We start from the raw sequence: 21,592 nt of genomic DNA, 5'->3' as shown, positions 1-21,592 counted from the left end.
TGTCCCTTTCATCTTGTTGGTCTTTTATCAAAATGTAACTTCTTTTCCGGCCTTGTGAATTTTTAATGTTATGTGACTTTTTCCTCCTCAGTGTGGGCCCACCTGTCATTAAGAATATTCATGAATAATAAATGCTCATGGAATGTACTAACTGCTGGAGCTATCTGTATCTGACAAAACTGAGTGGAGGGAGGGAACCCTGTTTGCTTGAATTTTTTTTTTAATTTTATTTTATTTATTGTCATCATTATTATTATAAATGCATGCTTCTCTCTATGTGGTCTGGTCAGCAATAAACACAGCCTTGCTAAGTCATCTTTAAATGCCAGACCAGTGCCCTGAATTTTCCTGGCTGACCTAACAGTGACCAGGATGTAGAGACTTCAGAGAGGCGGGGGGATGGGATTCAGTACAAAATTTGTTGAATTCCCATTCTTTGTCCATTTCTGACAGATGAGGTGTGGTGCATTCAGTTGGTTCGAAATGATCCACTGACTTAGTTGTTAATGGTTCAGATGCCAGACTCTACCCATAAGCCTCTGCTGTACCACCAGCTGACTCTGTATTTTGGTGGCTTTTGTACTGGCGTCGGAGGTTATATTGGATTGAACAAAATGCTGAATATTATTTAATGCAGACCTTGCCAGTGCAGGTTCTGGAAAATCTTGTTCTTGCCCTTTGTACTGAATGCGTTTTAAGGAGAAACTTGTGTACCTGATGTCCCGGCTGATTTATTACCCATGTTTTTACCTCACAGATAGTAAAGAGAGCTTTTCAAGTGAACACCCATAAACCTTGTGGTCTTCTGGAAAGCCTTGATGAAATGTTTTTTCTCTTGGTAATTTGAGGCAATTTTCAGTCCTTGTGCAGGAAATATCACCTCTGATTTCACTGTAATGTCAATTTCCAAACCTCTGGAAGATTTTTTTCCCCCCCCCCCCCCTTCTGTGCAGAGACTAATGATTATAATCCTTTGCTAAGCTGACTCCTGTCTCCAAGGTGACTTTCAGCATTACTTAACTTTGCTCTGATTTACCCATTTGTAGAGCAGGATATTCTTACTGTGTCAATTTAGGGTAAGTACCTTGATCAAGGGAAGTACGACAGTGGAATTTGAACCCTGGACCTTCAGATTACAAGGTGGTTGCCCTAGCTACTGTACAACCTGCTGGCCTCACAAGCTTTTACTCTAGTGAAGAGGGTTATCAGCTGAATGTGGGGGATCGTCAGGGACGTGAATATTTTTCTTAAAAAAAATTCTGCAAGTGCAAAATAATGAATGCTCTATGGACCATGCATTGCTTTCACTTTATCCCCAACCTACCTTGAGAACATATGGAGTTACCCTACAAGGAGCTCATTTAGTTTTTCCTATATCTGCTAAATTCTCTTTAATTCCTTTGTATATTTATTAAATTGTGTATATAAAAAAACTTACATTGTCTGGAGCCCCTCTGGACAGGCTGCCAATCCATTACAGGTCACACACAAAGGTTTCAGTCAGCACTTCAAAAGTCTTTGGCCAGAGTCAAACCCACTGCACTACTGTTTGAGCCACAGTGCTTGCTCTTATGTGCACAGGAAAGCAAAAAACATTTTCATTAGGTATAATGGACAAAAGGTATTCAGAACAGGTATTGGAGGATGGTGTTCTGTACTCTTTAATTCCTTCCACCAGATGGTGGTATAAGACTACATGGGACTGCAGTGTGTTGACTGAACCATGTCCCTTCACTCTGCAGGTACTGTTGCTGCAACATCATTAACAGGGTAAAACTAACCTGTCTCACGATGGTCTAAACCCAGCTCACGTTTCCTATCAGTGAGTGGACAACCCACCACTGGGTGAATTCTGCTTCACAACGCCAGGATAGGTTGATTTAACTTCCGCTCAAAGTCACATTTATATTTTACTTCTGCATTTGCTCTTTGAACGTGCTTTTCTCCAAGAATAAACAAAGTCCATCAACAACAAAGAACTTGAGACACAGACACAATTGTTAAAACACAATTTCTCTGTCTTATCTAGCTATGTTGCTGGTTCATGTCCCGCAAGTAGCCGCTTGTAGTAGCGACAATCGTAGCAAATGGTGCTGGACAGATGTGGCAGGCGCTCATATGGGAAGTAGGTCTGAACAAGATGGGTTTAGACACTTCGATGCTGGGAGGGATTCAGCAGTTCTGAGGGGGCGAGTGGGTTTGTTCCACCACGTCAGAACCAAACCTGACAAGCTATAGATTTGATTTTGGACCCCTCACGAGAGGCCAACAAAGCACAGAGAATAGGGCTCAACGGAGCCCAAGGACTTTCTATCTCTCTAATGTCCTTCCTCTCGAAAGGAGAAAAACAGCCATGCCCACATTTCTTCACAGTAAGTTGTTACATATATGTTTTATGACCTGGCTGATTTAACTTCCACCCATGAGTCAACCCATAAAACCAATTTAAAGAAAGGATTACCATCTTTCCTGTGTGTCTCAACAGTAGTGATAGAGCAGAAGGTCAAGAGTGTCTTATTAATTTAACAGTACGTAAGATGGATCAGTAAATATGTCAGATGTTTCCTAAGGTGCCTGGAATAATACAGTGAAGCAAATGCTGAGGAGTCACAGAGCTGATGGGTTTATTTACCGCCGATCACTGAAATGTAAAACAAATATACTTTTGATAAGAACCTGAACAAGTCCTTTTATTCCATTCATATTACAAGCTCAGGGACTAAAGGGTGAAGCATGTGATTTTATGGAGAGCATCACGTGAGTGCCGAGTAGCTAATAATTTGGCCTCGCCGCCCATAATTGTTCGCCCTCGAGCCCCTCTTTGACAAAGGTCACCCGACTGAAATGTCAGCAGCTCCAGTGTAAGGAGACAACGTGCAGAAAGTAGTGCCTGGGACTTGTCAGGTGCCTGATTTATGACGCCTCTTTAAACACACATGCAAATGAGCTTTTCGGGAGAGTAAGTGCTTTGACTTTACTGATCTTTGTTTACTTTGTTAAACTAACGGTATTAATCGTGGTGTCACATATTTAAGTATAAATGATGACCAAGGCATAATCAAGAATGAACAAATGGTGGAACATATAATATTCCTGTTTGTTCGTGTTCATTTCAGACAATTCAATTCAGGTATTAGGATTTCTGGAGCTCTTTGATGGCCACAGCATCCTCAGTTATATTTACAGCTGAGCACTGCTGATATGGCTGAAGGCTTCTGTTTGTATACATATGTATAAAATTTAACATATTGTTAAGAATGGATCTTTCCTTGTTTTAATGCATTCACTAAAACACCAGTGCCGACTCACTATATTACACAGTAAAAATGCTTTCCTGTTGTCATAGATGCTGAAAATCAAACTTGTTCATTTATTCTGATGTTGAAACCTGCAGAAAACACCTGCTGTAAGGAACACAACTGTATGTCTGAAGTACAGGGCTCTTCAGCTCATCTTTCTGTAAATGTCCTCGGGCTCATACTCCTACAGGAACATACTGTACGTCAACAGATTTTTACCTCCTCTTCTAATTGCTTTACTTTAGAGGCTATGAATTATGTATTACCAAGTAAAAAGGAGCAAATTATGCAGTTAAAGGGGAAAGTTCTGGGTAAAGCCAGGCCAATACAGAGCAAAGTGAAAAGGGTCCACCTGGGCAACCCGGGCAACACCTGTATGAGCGAACTAGACAGAAAGGTGAAAGCAAAGTGACACACAACTATCCCACATCTCTGGGAACTGCTGCAGAAGAGCTGGAATTGGGAATTGTGGATGTGAGCTCGAATCCAGCTCAGACCGTGTGGAGTTTGCATGGTCTCTCCATGTTTGCGTGGGTTACTTAACGGTGCTCCGCTGTCCTCCTATGGTCCAAATACATACGTTTCGGGTGAAGTGGTAACTCTTAATTGACCCACATGTGTGTGTGAGTGTAAATGTGAATGATTGTGTCTGTGATTTTCTTGTGATGGACTGACACCCCATCCATGGTGTATCCTGTGTCACGTCCCGAACTCTGGAACTATGCAGCCCTTCACTGGAGAAGCTGTTGAAGACAGTAATGGCAGCGCTGGGAATGTCAGGGCTTATTCATTGAACGTCTTCCACGCAGTGAGAAGTGTCACATGGTCGTGTAACGGAGGTCTCTGTAATGGAGACAACTGATCCTCTTGGCTGCAGAAGCTAGAGGCTCATCGCTATATTTGTACTGAGTGGAAATAGCACCAGCATTCAAAATTCTGCATGTCCCTCAGGGCTGCAGGATCTGGCCTCCTGGGTCATGACTGACTGCTGGGTACAATGTGTTTATCCTGTTTTTCAGTATTGAGAGAGACTTCATACCATAGCTTATCTGACCCATCCAGAAATGATATGGACTGCAGTATTATACAGTAGTTGGGGCTAGTGCAACATCAGCTGTTTCCTACTATTTTCCTCTTCGCTTTGGTTCAATGTGTTTGTGCAGCGGCAGTGCAAGAATGACTGCCGAGCCTTCTCCCAAATCCACCGGCTCCAGCTCACAGTTGACTGCTCTTCACCCAGTGAGTATGGTAACAGTTCATTGCAGTGGATTGCCTTGTTTCTGCAGTGATGGCCAGTGGCAACAGCCACTTTCGGAGGCCAGAGGACAAGACCTGGTGAAAAACTGGGGGCAGGAGGAACTATAAACACTGAACTATGTACTACTGACCGTGTTTTGTATCTGTGTAATCTGTGACTCCATAAACTGTAATGGTGCTAAAGGAGGGACTGTTTTGGGTGGGAAGGGCTGAGCGACATGACGTTGACACTCATGATCAGGAGACGAAGAAGGGAGGAGATGGTGAAGAGCACAGGTGTACGAGCCAGGTGTGCGCGTGTGTCTCGGCTCCCTCAAATCCAACTGTGTCGCATCTAATCTCTTTCCTACCAAAGGACAGGGAATCGGACGTCTCGGATGGACCGAGGCGAAGGGTTGTGAATGAGAAGGGGATCCAGAGCACTGACCACCACGGAGCCCACCAGTGTGTTACAATATTTACTGTAATATGTCAGAGTTCAGCAAAGCTACAGTCCTCCCTGAAAGATGACTGGGCAATATTGGGCTTTGAATGACTTTTTTGGGATGCCGTTCTGTCTACACCAGCAAATGTGTTCCCCCTGGATTCACAGCTGTTTACCATGTTTCCAGGTACCTGTTAGCGTGTTTACCTGTTACACACCTGCCGCCAGGCATAACCGACCCCTCAGCGGCCGCTCTCCCTTGCCTTTCCGTGGTTGCCTCATCGGGAATGGATATTGCTTATTGATTTGTGGCAGTGCAGATGGTTGGAATTCATTTCAACAGATGGACATCCATGCGGAAATAAGCGAAGGCAGTGAAGCACTGACAATAATTTCAATAACATCCAGCACTCAACTGCCATGGTGTTTACAGAGGAGAATAAAAGACGGCGCTTTGAATTACACCCTGAAAGTGAAACGGGGAGAACTCATCAATACTGAACATAAAGAACTAACCTTTAAATTTTTCTTCCCCCATCTCAGAAAATGGGAAATTTAAATATATGGTAATTTGATGAGTGCTTGGTAGAAAACTGGAAAAATGTGTTTTTTATAACTGATTTTAGTTCTGTTTCACCATCCCTGACTCTGAGGTGCTCAGTGACATCAATACTGACTTGTCTATAAAGTTTACACTGAATTTCATTGCAGGAATTAGAGGACATTGTGATGTGACATTAAAATTATGAAACTTGACTCATAACTCGGTGACGTACGGAAACGGAGGGATTACAGATTTCATACAGGAAACAAGAGGATTGTCGCACACAGCTTTCTGGTATCATGGTGGAAGACATTGTATATTTTATATTTGTATATTTTAATTCCTCCATTGAACGCTGTAGACCCTGTGTAATAAAAAGAAAAATCAGGGACAGTGTTTCAATTTTTCTGTTAGGAAATACAGTGTATCTACATAAGTGATTCCAGGTCTGGAAAGGTACCGAATAATAAAAATGAATAAAAAAAAGTTTGCATCCTTCGGTGTTGGGTTTTAACCGTATTTATTCTTAAATACTTATCTTATTCTGTCTCCTAATGTAAAGTTTTTCACGCGTGTGGTTCGCAGTTATTGCCACGTATTGTCATACGGTCCAGATCGTCATATATACAGTATGTGGTGGACTACATGGGTCTGAAGCGTGCCACAGCAAATGAACAAGCACTGAAAGCTACGCCGTGAAGCAGCTTGTTGAAGGGATAACAAGCACCAGGTGCAGCCAATAATTCAATAATAAATACATGTCAGGCTGAGAGTGTAGTGAGAGAGAAGGATGGAGGCTCTTCAGTGCTCTGGTGAGGTCTGGGTTTAATATTGTTGGAGATCACAGTTGTGTCCCTGAGTTGGCTTTGCTCACTTGGTGTTATTTTGGTCTTGTCATTGCCCTTATGTTGAATTTCTAATGAATAATGGGAAACGACGAGTTCGAGGCTGCGACGGCACTCGGCAGGCTGAGGGACCCATGAACCAATGGCAAAAATGGGAAATTGCAGAAAACAGGTAGTAATACCTGCAGTATGTTTAATTCCTGGAAGGTGGGTTGTGTTGACCACTTTGAGGCATCTTTGTCCCATAGATCAGCAAGACCATGAGCTGGAATTGGGTTCTGGTCTCAACTCCCTGACTGCATCCGTAGGGTTTACTTTATTTGAGTGCTCCTTTTCCCGCATGATGAATAACTATGGTGCTCCTTGTAAAAAAGAAAAAAAAAGGACAGTAGACAGTAATCAGTCCATAAATCATAGGACAAATAGTCCCATAAAGGAGCGGTGCTGTTTAACAACATTCTGAAACTGTCACGCGTCAACTGCTTGCGTTGGGTGTGTTTGGCAGCCCGGCCTTTCGATTCGGTCTGAAAGTGAACCGTCTCGTTGGGCTGCAGTCCGTCCCCATCGGAACCGTCCCTCACGCTCGCGCCCGTCTCCCGCTGCCATTCCTGTCTCATTTTCATGGAGTGTCAGTTTTATCCTCGCGAACTGCAGGTAAAGTCTAAATGAGAAAAGGTCAGGAGACAAAGTGTCCGCTCTGCCCACACCTGTACCCGTGCCCGTGGCGTGACGTAAGATGGATACTAGTCCGCTACTAGGGTGAAACACTGTGACCTGTTGACCTTCTGCCTTTGCTCGATATATGTGGATGTATTTGCAGCTTCTCGCCGTACTGCTTCTGCTCGTATGTTGCTGTGACCACATAACATTTAGAAAACTAATTTGAAAAAGAAGGACAGATGGGCACCACGGGCGGAGTTGGGGGTGTTTTTTTTTTTTTTCTTCCCCTCCTTCAGTCCCACCTTGCCCCCTCTTAACTGTCCCCTACTTTGTCTGAAACACAAAAACAGTGCACATCTAACAAAATTTCTACAAACGGTAATACACGTAGACCTATGAATAACAGGTGTAATGTAATGTTTACCGTAGTAAACGTAATCGACACTCCCCCCCATTATATCTATGCCACATGTTAAGGGGTTACGCCTACATACTGCTCTTCACTACTTCACACATAGTCAGCGACGTGGCATACAGCATATTGTCTAAGAATCACTACGTGGGATGGTACTTAAAGGATCCTGATATGTAGAAGGAAAAATAAAGCAAGAGTCAGAGTAACAGAACAGGCTCTCGGTTCGAAGAAACGGATGATCCAGTAAAACAACATTCTTTATTTCAAACGTAATCAAAATGACAGTAGTTACAGAAACGACAGACAGCTAGGGCGCCGTGCGGTTTCCGTTTCTGCAAGGTCCTGGAAGAAATGGGAGAAGCTTGAGACGTCAAGCGGGTTCTCGCCGGAGAACTGACATCCTTTTCCGAACGGTGCAATGCAGGCTAGTGCAGGAACACGCACGTACCCCTGAAAACACTGCCGCCTACGTTAAACTAGATTTCCACGTAAGAGAATAACCCACCTCGATAGTATATTCCGTATCTTGACGACACCGAAACGTTGCTTTTTTTCAATCTAAAAACATGTTAAGATAACGTTGGGTGAAAGGAGTCAACCAGGTTTAGTGAGTCGAGAGATTACGATAACACGATTAGTTTGAGATTCACGGCAAGAAATACTGGGGTATTACTCTGCCTTGTCCGAAGGGTTATTGCAGGAAGCCCCCTCCACCTCATCCCATGGCCTTGACACTCCCGGGGGGGGAAAAAAAAAAAAAAAAGAAATCACAGCTTCACAGAATCCTCAGTCTTGATTATATTTGATTTAGTGCAAATTCTGACAGTGGTTAACATTTGCAGGTTCAGGTCCCTGTTTCCCACAGAGGGACGGTCACAAAATGCTGGTGAGGGATGAGAGGACAGGTCCAGTCCACGGGCATTGCCAATACATCGTTTTACCTCACTGCATCCCTCCTTCCTCTTTTGAACATGGTTCGGTGCTCTGTGAAAGAACGCTGGTGGAAAAACGGATCAGGATGAAAAACGTAACATACGAGGGCGAGTCAAAAAAGTATCGGCAATAATCGAATGGATTCGAATGGATAGAGATTAATTTGAATGAAAGCACAATTTCGGATAATTTTTGACTCACCCTGGCAGTTATCATTGAAGGAAAGGCTGTTTTTACTTTGGAGTGGCTCATAAATCTGTGACGGACTCAACACACGGGCACCTCGCGTTACGCACGGTCAAGCCCCGACTTTTCAAAGACGCGAACATTTTTTCCAGCTACTTGTTTTTCCCCTGAAAATATATCTTCTGCATTTCATTTACTTCTTTTTTAAATTTGTCTTTCAACTGACGTTTTCCCTCCAAGGCAACAGATGGCACTAAAGCACACCTGGACAGAGCAGGAGTGTGGATCTGCATTTGTTCAACTCTCTTCCACAGTGTTTATAGCTCGTCTGGTCTTCCTGAGTGTCAGTGTGAAATGATAAGATGAGGAATCTTTATGGGATGAACTGGTGGCGTTGAATCAGAGTTTGTGGAGACAGTGCATTTTTAAGTAATTTTATATTGGTTTTAATTTTAATGTAGATCAAAGTTTTCAAAACTATTTCTTAATAAAAGACAAGTCTTGCAAAGTGTTTTAATTTATTATACTGGCATCTAATGTTTTTGTAGAGACTAACCAATAAATAGACGGAGGCACATTAGCATCAAGATTTTAATTCTGAATTAATGGTAAAAGTGCCTCTGGAGTTACGAACAAAATGAGTTACAAAGAGACTTCCGCTTTATATGATGAGGGGTGTATTTGGGTGATGAACAGCAAGAAAAACAAGTACAGGAGCCATAGTGAAATGTTGATAACTGGAGCACGGAGGCGCTCATGAATGACGGCTTGATGACGTGACAATATTTGTGCATTCAGTAAAATTAAAGATTTTTTTTCTTATTATTATTATTAGCAGTGGCAGTAATTATTATTTTTATTATTATTATCAGTAGTAGTAATATTATCAATTTCTCCAAATGTTATGGAATTAATTGACATGAACATGGATATTTATATATATATAAAATGTCATATATCCAGTAAATAAAAAATGAATCATGTACCACCTTACAATGTATAAAATTTAAATATATTCTGAAACAACTGCAGAAAAGTCTGTCCATAGTTTGTCAAAATCAGTAATAAAATTTAGCTTAAACCAAATAATCTAAACTAAGAAAACTGATGTTGTCCCAGATTTCAGTAATTCCTGAATAATAATATAATAAAATACTTTTTATTATTTGATTAAGGGGGGTGTGGTGGTGCAGCGGGTTGGACCGGGTCCTGCTCTCTGGTGGGTCTGGGGTTCGAGTCCCACTTGGGGTGCCTTGTGATGGACTGGCATCCCGTGTTGCTGGACTAAGCTTCAGCTCGCCGCGACCCCGCTCGGGACAAGCGATTTTAGTCAATGTGTGTGTGTGTATGTATTATTTGATTAAAGAAAAGAGAAGCACTACTTTCTCCTTCAGAGGCTGGGAAGAAACAACCTGTGTCTTGTCAGAGGACTTGGACCTCAGAGTTACTGGTATGAACCCCTGGAGGGCTTCTCCTGTGGAACCCTTTTTGAGTACTGAACTGGTACTGAAGCTGAACTAGTTCATTAAATCTTAACAACATGTACAAAATGTAAAAGTGCAAAAGGTGCAGAATATTGTCCCAGCATGTAATTACACTCCTCGTCTCTTCTTGACAGTCAAATGCAAATCACACCTTTCTGTCTCTGCTGATGATCCTACATGTAATATGGTCATATATGGGACATATACTGTATATTTGTGTGTTTTCCTCAGAATATCTGGAGACTAAATGGACATACATGTCAATTTACACTGGAAGATCCTTCTACCGTGATTCTTTTTCACTGATTCATAACAGCTGGTAATTACTGACGAGCGAAGCAAAAACAAAATCCACTCCAAAGTAAAACGGGGGTAAATAGCATTACGGTAAAAGAACACAAAGCTCTTGTGTCACAGCCTCAATCTGCAAATGTTGCCCGGGGTTTGTGACGGGATAACGCCTCGCCACCCCCCTTTCACTGCGCTGCACCCCGGTGCATTGTGGGATCTGAGCCTTTTGTCACATTACTCCACGTATGCAGCCCGTTACTGGGAAAATATTCGCCCAAACCCCCTCGAGACCCAGCGCACATGCGCAGCCTGTCACATGTGGCGTGTAAAATCATCCCGAAGCAAACAAAAATTCAAAACTGTCAGAGCGGCACGTCGTCCCGCGTACCCGCACCCACGCAGCTCCGGATCGCCGCAAAAACGCATATCTTGTTTAAAAAAAAAATGCGGCTCAAAACTCAGAGTAGGTAAAATGTGCATTGAAAAGCCTAAGTGCAAAAAGAGTAGACAATGTGGTAAAACTAAGGAAAGGATGACGGGTGATGCTGTTGGAAGAACCTCTTTGACGTCGAGACAAAGTGGGAAAAGGACCAGGCGGGCGATGATGGTCGGCCGGGCCTCAAGCCTTCTCGCGAACAACGCTTGTACTCGTAGTAGAATTAAAGGTGGGGGGCGGGTGACGCGGTCGTACACGGTCCTGTAGGGAGCCTCCGCGGCCTAAAGGTTCACACTGGGAGGGATGAGCCTTGTCAAGGAGAGCAGAAAATGCTAAATAACTGAACCCCCGTCAAAAAAATCAAATTATAATCCCATTACACGATAAATGAAAGCCTAACACCATACTGAAATTTATACTTGACATATTTTTGCACACATAAACTGTGATTTTGTTTTGAAAAATATATATGTATATATATAATTTCCCTAATCCCTTGAAGCCTCACACCAGCAAAGCTGCAGGAAAAACACCGGTTAAAATGTACGCCAGGCCCCCCCCGTGCGGCGGCCTCCAGGGGGCGCTCTGCTCGTAACGCGACAGATTCATTGGCTGAGCGGCAGGTTGGCGGCGCAACGCAGCTCCTCTTCGGGCCTAAAGCACAGCATACGCTCCGCGAGGATTGAAAAAGAGCGCCACCCCGTAGACTTCCTGCGGGCGCTACCCGCGTCGTCCGGAGGGCTAGGACGCGGGGGGACTCGAGCGCCTCGGCTTAAAGGTGCGTCTGTGACTCTTTCCACTGCTGCATTTTGTTCGTGAGCAGATCAGTGTTTTTCTTGCGAACTGACGACAAAAATGGGGGGGAAAAAACAAGGAAGAGAGAGGACAAAGTTGCCCGATTATTTTCCGAAGCCGGAAGACAGTCAGCAGGGGGCGCTGTCGCTGGGGGACACACTGGGACGGAGGGAGGGAGACGGAGAGCTGCAGACGGCGGGATCCTCAGCACTGCTCTGACACAATGAAGCCCTCCTTCTCCTGGCCCATGGGCTCCACCTCGGCGTAGGCGGGGTGGCCCGACCCCCGGCGGAACTTCATGGCCGGCCACCTGCTGGGTCGTCTCTAGGGTCGGGGGATACAGAGGGAAAGCATGGACATCAGGGCGCATCCCACTGGTTACTCTCGTAACGGCACGACCATATTAGTGCCACCAGGCTGCAGGAATCCACTTTCTATTAAGAAAAAATCTAATCAGACAGGACAGTACTTTATTACTCACGCTACATAAAGTATTTTACAGCCGTAAAATTTGATACATGCAAAGAAAGGACGTTCTTGACAATTCTGTAATGTTATGCACTGCATACAACATCTTATATTTTAATATTAAACACAGCTTTCTGAAAGCCACTCATTACCATTTATTCATTTATATTGTTCAGATTTTCTCAGAGGGATTTACTACGTTCAGTTTGTACTCTGTTACTTACAGTGCTGGGTACGGAAAGGTAAGATGTGGCATAATCACACACCCATGAGTAAAAGGAGTCCTTCGGCTGTGGCTTTTAAGTAGTTTATTTTTACATTTATCCTTTTATCTAACATTTTTCTGCAAGGCAACCTAACGGTCGGCTACTTTCAGTGATTTACCCATTTATACAGCAGGGTAATTTTCACCCTGTCAGTTCAGATTACGTACCTTGATCAAAGAATTCAAACCCATGTGCCACGTTCTGCCCAAATATTTTTATATTTCAAATGAAAATGCTGATATTTCATGGAAAGCTGTTTATTTGACACTCTTCTCCAAAGCAACTTAATTATTTATCCATTAATACACACACGCATCGTCTGAAACCGCTTGTCCCATGCGGGGTCACGGGGAGCCGCAGCCTAACCAGGAGCCTAACCCGGCAGCACAGGGTGTAAGGCTGGTGGGGGAGGGGACACACCCAGGACGGGACGCCACTCCATCGCAAGGCACCCCAAGCGGGACTCGAACCCCAGACCCACCGGAGAGCAGGACCCGGTCAAACCCACTACTACAGTGGGATAAATTTTTTACTGGAGCAATTCAAATACCTTTTCTCAAGGCTACTGCAGTTAGAGGGAGGATTCGAACCTGCATCCTTTGGATGCAAAGACAGAAGTTCCAACCACTACACTTCCAGCTGCTCCCTAGGTGATATTGTTTTTCTTTCCAATCTTATTTCGAATACCCCAGTAATGTTGGACAACACTAGTCCCAGGAGAAGGGTAAACCAAGGAAGCCTCAAGGACAACTCAAAGCCAACCATTTCCTCAAGTAATCAGAACCAAGCCATATGTTGTGGGATTATGCATGGGAGCATTAACCCTATTCAACCAGAAAGAAGACATTAAAGGAACATTGGATGTGCGTCTCCCTTTCGAATAAACGGGAATGAAGGATGACTTTCTCGTTCTGCACCCCTCACCCATAGTGTTTGTCATTTAATTTCCCCAAGCAGTTTAAATATCAATCAATCCCGTTCCATTTATACAAACGATACCAATTAACCGGAGCCACTTCATCTTCAACACGTTCGCCTCAAATTACTGGTGAGGAGCAATTAATTGCTGGCGGAGTGCCGTCGACGTTTCACCGTCTCCTTGGAAAATAACTCATGAATATTCATTATTAGAGGGTGGGATAACGTGCGAGGAACTGAAAGGCAAAGATATTGCATTGCGGGTATCCACAATGTGTCTTTAATGCGGCCCATTAGTGACTGCTCGAACAAAAGAAAAGTGGCTTCCGTTGCTTTGGGTCAGAGGTAGTGACACGGTCACCGACCGTGACCTTGAAGCGTGTTTTGGTCAGACGCGACTTCAACGCACCATGATATTGCTCTCAAAAAAGTGAGCCTCCTTTACTATGTTTCTCTTTGTCAGTTTTGTCATGGCTTTTGGCCAGAGGGATACGACGTCATATTGTTGCGGGTGATTGAAATCCAGCCCAATGAGAAGATCCGACTGTTCAATGTGCGGGCATGTGGTCTCCCTTCGCTACCAGTAGTTGGCGCTCACCTCAATGAAGAAGAGGCTGGCGGCTGACATGGGGTGGTGGTACATGTAGACCGTGACCAGGACGACGGCGGCCATGATGACCATAACCATGAGGACGCCAATGATCAAACCGGTGTGGAGACTGGCCTCCTTCTTCTCCGCCGCCGTGCTCTCGGCTGCCGAAGCTTAGGGGGAAGAAAACCCAAAAGACATCAGAAAAAGCACTTGATTGCCTTCACATCAGGTCTTACATCAGAATCAATAGTTAATTGGGAGCACCAAAATCCCTGTAAATCTGGAATTATTTTTTATTCATTTTTCTAACTTATTCATTTTTCAATTTCCTGTTCGTCTTTTGACTATAATCTTGCCCACATTCTTATCGACAGTAGTGCTTATTAAACACGTTCCACAGTCCTCTGTCACCACAGTACAAGTCCAGGAGGGGTGGGCAGCCACTTCTATTTGGACCTCCAGAGATTTATTTTTTCTCCCTTTGGCTGTGATTGGATTTTGTTTTCCTCTCCTCTACTGCCAATTGGCTCACTTCAGTGTCACTTATATCTGTCATACCTGTAATCACTGTGTCACATTATTTTATTTTTAAAGAAAAAAGCCCAAATGTTCAGACACCTGGAAACCCAGAGGTCCATCCAAAGCCACGTCAGCATCCTGCACTGAAGATTGTGCTGAAACTCAGTCCTACAAGGATTTTCACCCAAGGACAAAAATACCCCAATCTGCAAAACGTACTTCTATGATAAAGCTGGTGGGAAACTAATAACAGGTTAAAAAACAGATTTATCTGACCTCACAAATCACTTGTGAGGTCCAGATAAATCTGTTTTAAACCTGTTTTTAGTTTCCCACCAGTTTCATCAAATAATTTTAATCAGTGTTTTGACACCACATGGGTCTTTTCCAGGGACTCTGTCAGGGGTGCACCTTGGTGAAGGTCTCACTACCAAGAGAAATAGGATAGTACTTTATTCATATATATATTAAAAAAACATAAACCAGCTGTATAAATGGGTAAATTATTGTTAGGAGCATGGTATCGTAAGTCCATTTGGAGAAAAACGCCAGCTAAATGAATAAATGTAAATGTAATGTTATATATTGGCTATTATATTTCCATTAATTTCATCTGACGGTAACTTGCAATACTGTCGTTGTGGAGAAAGGTAAGATCACCGCTGACACAAATACAGTGCAATCATAATTAGTGCAGATGTTACGGAAAAAATATATAAATGTAGCCCAGGTGTTCCAACTTTGAGTGACTCTAGAGTGACTTGTTATTTGTGATGGACTGGCATCCCGTCCAGGGTGTTTCCCCTCCCCCTTCGGCCTTGCGCCCTGTGTTTCCGGGATAGGCTCCAGCTCGCCGCGACCCCGCTCGGGACAAGCGGTTGTTGACGTTGGTTGGTGATTTGTTATGTTAAGCTACTTACAGTGGTTTAGCATTAACGCAGCTGGGTAATTTTTACTCTATTAATTTAGTGCTCAAGGGCACTATGATAGGAGGAGGTTGGATTCAAACCTGCAACCCCTGTGTACAAAGGCAGCAGCTCAATCCCTATGCTACATACTGCCAATAAACAACTTGAGACACAGTAGCATTACAAATAGTGAATTTTACACGCACACAGACACCGCATTGCTATTTGATTTGCATTCAGAGAAATTTTACATATTAAGTGGTTGCCTTATTGTGAATATATCCTCAAAAGTACAGCCTGCCTTGGAAAAAAAATGTATTAATATCCATAAAAAATATATATCTTTTCCACCTTGCAGTAAAAGATCTGGTGAACAAACTGTAGGGTCCTTTAAAGAGCACCGGAACGTGGGATGCGGTTTAGCGCTGTACTTCCGCTCGTCACCATATGGGGGCACTCAGGTCCCGATCTACTCCACATGTCACGCAGCGCTCGTCAATCGACCGCATGACTTTTTGAGATCCGAGCTACGTGTGTTTTCATGCTGTAAGCGTACGCAGGTTTACGGGGTGCCGACGGGAGCCTTTTTCGGCACGATTCTCCATCTAAGGTCCACAACGGACTGTGACCTGTCTCGCGACGAGCGGCGGGACAAATGCAACACGGCATCTCCTTTGGGGGGACGCTGGCTACGAGAGGACAACACCATGGGAAAAATTAAGCAGAATTTACACCTTGATCGAAACGTTACGGCATCGACACGGTGATGTCCCGCGTTCAGCTATGGGGAAAACATCTCCGTTCCGCGTCAGCACACCTTGTACTGTACGCGGGGGACCATGCGGCCCACATCAAATCAAGGAAACATCTGTAGCCGTAGCCGTCTCATTGGACACGGCGCATTACTAGTTGAACCCGGTCCCCGTAAATGGCCCTGAGTGTTTGCCTCGATTTGTCAACCCCAAAAGCGTTTGGCTCAAAACCCAAACGACCACTTATGAACGGTAATGGCAGATGTTGCGCAATCCGCGCTCACCCCCGCCGGAATCCCAGCGCACGTGGGCTTCGGATGTGACGCGAAGCACAGCGAGAGAAAGCGAGCTAATGAAGTGATTACAAAACAAATAGCTCGTTTTGTTTTTTGTTTTTTTTTATATCGCATGGATTGATTGCGCGTTCATTGCTGATCAATTCACGGCTCCGCACCCTTATTTCTTCCGGCTTTAATTAGCAGCCGGCCGTCTTGAACGCCAGCGCGGTCCTGGCGCTGCGCCGTATCGACCGAAGAAAGGGCCAAAGCCTTGGCTGCGTGTGCGGGCACGAGCAATTTACATCAAACCAAAACAGACCGAAGGACCCCCCCCCCCAGGGCTAAACAAAGGCCTGGACAGCGTAACCGGGCTTTCTGAGATGCCGCGTGAAGGACTGGCGAACGCACACACACCGCAGCGGGTGTACGTGGTGTGTCCAAACCCCGGCAGGCCGTCCTCCGCGCCAGTGTGTGCGATACACTTATTTTATGCGGACAACGCGGGTTTGCACACGAGACCCCTGCTTCTTCGCTTTCAGAACATGTCGGCGTGACCCTTTTCAGCACAAATAACGGGCTAATCCTTCATCAAAGAATAATTTACATTTATTCACTCGGCATTTACATTTATTCATTCCTCCAAAGTGCTGTACACTCATTATTATGTACTATTTACCCGACACCTTTGTCCAAGGTCACTTACAATGCGAGATGCACTAAACTCCCCAGCTATTCCGCGATTTAAACACACACACACACACACACACACACATACATACTCACTAAGGGCAATATATTCACCAGTTTCTTGACTCACATGTCTGGACTGTGGGAGGAAACCAGAGCACTCAAAGCAACCCCCCCCCCCCCCCCGCAAATGCAGGGAGACCGTGCAAACTCCACAGATACCAAGCAGGGACCGATGGACCGAACCCAGGCTCAGTCGCACCATCCGGGCGCCGTGTGACACCAGCAGTGTCTGTTAAGGAGATGTTAAGCCAGTTGATCTGCAGTTTGTATTTCCCCTTAATTATTTTCTCCTTAATTAAACAGCCCTGAAATATCCTTTGAACTAAAAATGCAACTCGGCAATTTTACGGTTTAGTGTCTCAGTGGTGCTGCTGTATGATAATTAAGGAAACGGGCAGGTTCAACGCGGCGCTGTTTTGCACCCGTTGCGGTCTTGGTGTCGGTTCCCTCCGATGGTTGCTGAGGGCTCGTGCAAGTACCCAGACCAAATCTAGTCAACCCTAATCCTAACCCTAACCATATCCATATCCATAACCCCAACCCTAATTCAACCCCTAACCCTTAACCATAACCATAACCTCAACCTCAACCTCTAGCCCTCGGGAAGAACCTCCCTGGACCACACCAGGTTAACTCATAGCTGACCACAAACCAGACTTCTTAAATGAGCTGAGCTTCAGAAACGCAGCACGAAGTGCCTTTAACATCACATTAAATCTTAGGTTTCCGAGTAGAGCGCTGACCAGGATTCATCTGAGCACCACCATGGGAGTGACCTGAAGTAGAACTTGCTGTCCACAACCCAAGCTATGGAGCTTGAAAGGTACAACCAGGGAAAGCATGAATGCCTGGACAGGTTTCTGGAAAATCTGAATATTCACACACTCACACTCGGAGGCTAATGTGGGGGATACTTTGTACCTTACTATTGGTTCTTGCAATATCATTCTTCAAAGCTTGATAACTGAACCACATGCTTGTAGGTATCCGTTCCTCACTGTTTTGTGCATTTACTGGTGTTACGGCCTTTCTGATACACGGTCACGTGACCTAAACAACCGCACACTTCCTGTCAGCCATTTTGTGACGTTATTGTCGCTTAGATGGTAAGAAGGTTTTCTGCTGCAGACGCTGCAACACTCATTACAGATTCGACGGAAAATGACAAGTGAAGTTTAAAATTCTGAATTTGACAATATTAGATATGATATATATAATGATTTAGTGAAACTAAAAAAAAGAGGGGTGGAAAGCTATCACCACAATGAAATGTTTGAATATTGAGGTTCTCAAGAGCTCTTATAAGGTGTATGTATCATATTTTTATCATTCTGTTCATTATGATAATGATTTTTATGAGTAGAGATGTTTGTTATATATCCCTGAATGGTTCTTTTCTCCTCAAAGTATAGGAACACCTCCTTGTTTGTATGTTTCTCAGATGCCCAGATCACACAACAAAATTTCCACTATAACTGGAATCCTCCTTCCATAATTACATTTATCTCACGCCTTTCTCTAAAATGACTTACAATTACTTACCCATCTGCACAGCTGGGTAATTTTACTGGAGCAATTTAGGATAAGTATCTTGCTCAGTGGAACTACAGCTGGAGTTGGGATTTAAACTAGCAATCTTCAGGTCTAAAGGTACCAGCACTAACCACTGTGCTACCAACTAAATAATTCATACTCATTTCCCACCACTATGTATGTTCATCTGCAGAAGATACAATAGCTTAAAAAAAAAAAAAAAAAAATCCACCATGATCCTCAGAAGATATCCCCACTCACACACACCCCACCACCATTCACCATGTTCACGTACAAACATATGTTTCGTTATTGCAAGGAATAACCAACCAAAGGTAATACTAGAACTGGTGGGGTGGGATCTTGCAAGGAAGGGAACTGCCCACATTTGATTTCGAAGCATAGATCGCACTCGTATAGCGTGCTGGACGTCGGTTGGCGATTTACTTACGCTGCACTATAGTGTCACAACCAAAAAGTAAATTTAGTAACCAGTTTTAGGATTGCCTTTTGAATCGATGCCCTATTTTTTGGTTATAAACAGATATGAGATACGTCAGAACGCAATAAGTATGTAATGAGTGTGTAGCCAATCAGCTCCCACCATGCAAAACACCGCGCATATAAATTAGCTATGTCAGCGTACAAATATGATTTTGCCATCCGGCAGCACAGCTCAACGTAGATGAATGTGGCACGAGGAGCTGTTACCATAACTGCCCAATGTGAAGGCTGTACTAATCTTTTCTCCACACCGACAAGGGCCCCTGAACTCCCCACGTCTGCAGACAATCGATATGAGCACCGAGTGTCTGAGAGCGCGGCGAATGTAGCACCTCCTCCATAAACAACCGAGCAGAGAGCAAGGAACGAAGCGCGTTGACGTCTAATTGCTTCCCGCTCCATCTGGAGCGTTGGTCGCTGTCTCTTACTGGCAACCATCTGACACGAGTGGGCGGATCGACTCGCTCTCTCGTTTTCTCGAGTCTCTGACGCCCCACGGGAAGGGAATGACACACTGCGGCAGTGTGTCAAGGGCTCAAGCAGACTTTGCATGTGCTTATGCTTCAGTACGACACACACAAGCGACAGCAGCTGGTCATCCCCCCATCCTGTGCTCCTTTTTCACCACAAGCAGTAACAGTGAAAGTGCTCCAGATGAAATTGCCTGTGCTTTTAGGAGATTACACTGAAGTCTTCAGCTGCCTGTGTGTACAAGTCTAACTGGCAACAGTGTCTTTTCCAAATACTATGGTAAAACAGGTGCCCAGCGAGTGGAGGTCAGGGGTCACCAGCTGGAGGCGCTCAGCTGATGTGCTGTTTGTGCCGGGCGAAAACGACGAACGACTAGACGGTAGAGAGATAAAAACGAAGAACGGGTAACACAATTAACCAGGCTAACTACCTGGTAATGCGATTCTCCACGTTAACTACCCAATAACATAATTCACCAGGCAAAGTAATCACTAATGCAGATTGCTAGGCTAACAAACTGGTAAGACAATCCATGAGGCCAACTGGCAATGCAGTAACATAATTTGACAGGTTAACATATTTGGAAACGCAACTCACCAGGTTAACTAACCAATAATGCAATTTATCAAGCTAACTAATTATTTGAGTCACCTGGCTAACTAACCAATAAAGCAATTTGCCATTTGGATACGCAGTTCAACACGTTATCTTGATGAATTGCATTGCTAGTTACTTAACAAACCAGTGGAACAACTCACCGGGATAACTAACCAATAACGGAACTTTCCAGAATTAGCCTGAAACGTGTCAGAATAACTAACTGGTGCCTAATTTTCCAGGCAAACTAATTAGTAATACCGCTCACTGGGTTAATTAATTGTTAATACAGTTTACTAGGGTACATTTACTCATTTAGCAGATGCTTTTCTCCAAAGTGACGTGCCTCTCAGAGAAAACAAAGAGTGCCTTGCATCAACAGAAGGCGATTTGGATGCAGGTATGATTCTAGAGTACAGCCAATTTGTCACATTGCACGAGTAGCTACATAAAGTTATAAAGATACCATTTAAAGCCTATATCAAGTCAACGTTAACAAACCTCCTAGAGTCATTTCATGGGTTCAGAGCTGAGAAACAGGAGCATTGACTGGCCATGTCCTACTATCTTGGCATAAGCATTCAATAAATTACACGGTCATTGAATGTACGGGGGGGGGGGGGCGCAGTGGCGCAGTGGCGCAGTGGGTTGGACCTGGTCCTGCTCTCTGGTGGGTCTGGGGTTTGAGCCCCCCTTGGGGTGCCTTGCGATGGACTGGCATCCTGTCTTGGGTGTCTCCAGCCCCATGCCCTGAGCTGCTTGGTTTGGCTCCGGTTCCCTGCGACCCCGCATGGGACAAGCGGTTCAGAAAGTGTGTGAGCGAATGTATGGGATGCCAGAAAACAGTGCCACTGCAACCCTAAGCGGCTGCAGTGCTCTCGGCGTGTATGTATATGTGGCTCAGGGTGACACACTTGTGCGTGAGTTCTATTGCTCCGCCCTTTTTTATCAAGAGGGTGACCGACAGCCCATACTCATGGATCCTGGGAGACGGTGTGATTTCCGTGGGATGATCCTGGTTGATGTGTGCATTGTGAGTGTGACGCTGAGCCCATCCTCACAAACGGGTCGGCAGTTCCGCACATGTCGGAGAAGCGTGTGGGAGTCAGAGGATGAGTAAACGAGCACAAATCACTCTGAGAGGTTGTAAAGCAAAAACCGGGAGCGTGCTACATATCATCTACCCGTTGTTAATTATTTGTTTTAATCTGTCACACTGGCCCAAAGTCACCATAATGGCCCCAAAAGGACCGTCGCCAAATCACTGTGAGAATTCAGTTCTAAATGAGTTGACAGAGCACTTCAACCACATCCATATTATGGGGCAGCAGGTAGTGTAGTGGTTAAGGACACAGACTCCTAATGCATATGGTGCTGGACCAAACTCCAAAATGAGCCTTGCTGGACCCTACCCTTGGTACCCTGTTTCTTTAAAGGGTTAAAAGTTACCACGGTAGCTAAACAATA

At 44.4% G+C, this 21,592-nt stretch overlaps 1 protein-coding gene across 1 annotated transcript in view; it reads right to left on the bottom strand.

The window, feature by feature from the left end:
- Positions 1-9,832: 9,832 nt before the first annotated feature.
- plxdc2b (plexin domain containing 2b) overlaps positions 9,833-21,592 on the bottom strand; it is a 122,758-nt gene continuing 110,998 nt past the window's right edge. The window contains exons 13-14 of the mRNA XM_018756852.2: positions 13,820-13,983; positions 9,833-11,893 (exon numbers count right to left, since the gene is read on the bottom strand). Of these exons, the coding sequence (XP_018612368.1) occupies positions 11,774-11,893; positions 13,820-13,983 (284 nt within the window). The 3' untranslated portion in view covers positions 9,833-11,773. The remainder of the gene's footprint in view (positions 11,894-13,819; positions 13,984-21,592) is intronic.

This window comes from Scleropages formosus, chromosome 9 (assembly GCF_900964775.1).
Source record: "Scleropages formosus chromosome 9, fSclFor1.1, whole genome shotgun sequence".
In the NCBI taxonomy this organism is placed as follows: Eukaryota; Metazoa; Chordata; class Actinopteri; order Osteoglossiformes; family Osteoglossidae; genus Scleropages; species Scleropages formosus.
The sequence above is the reverse complement of the archived record's forward strand: the minus strand, read 5'-3'. Positions and strand labels throughout refer to the sequence as shown.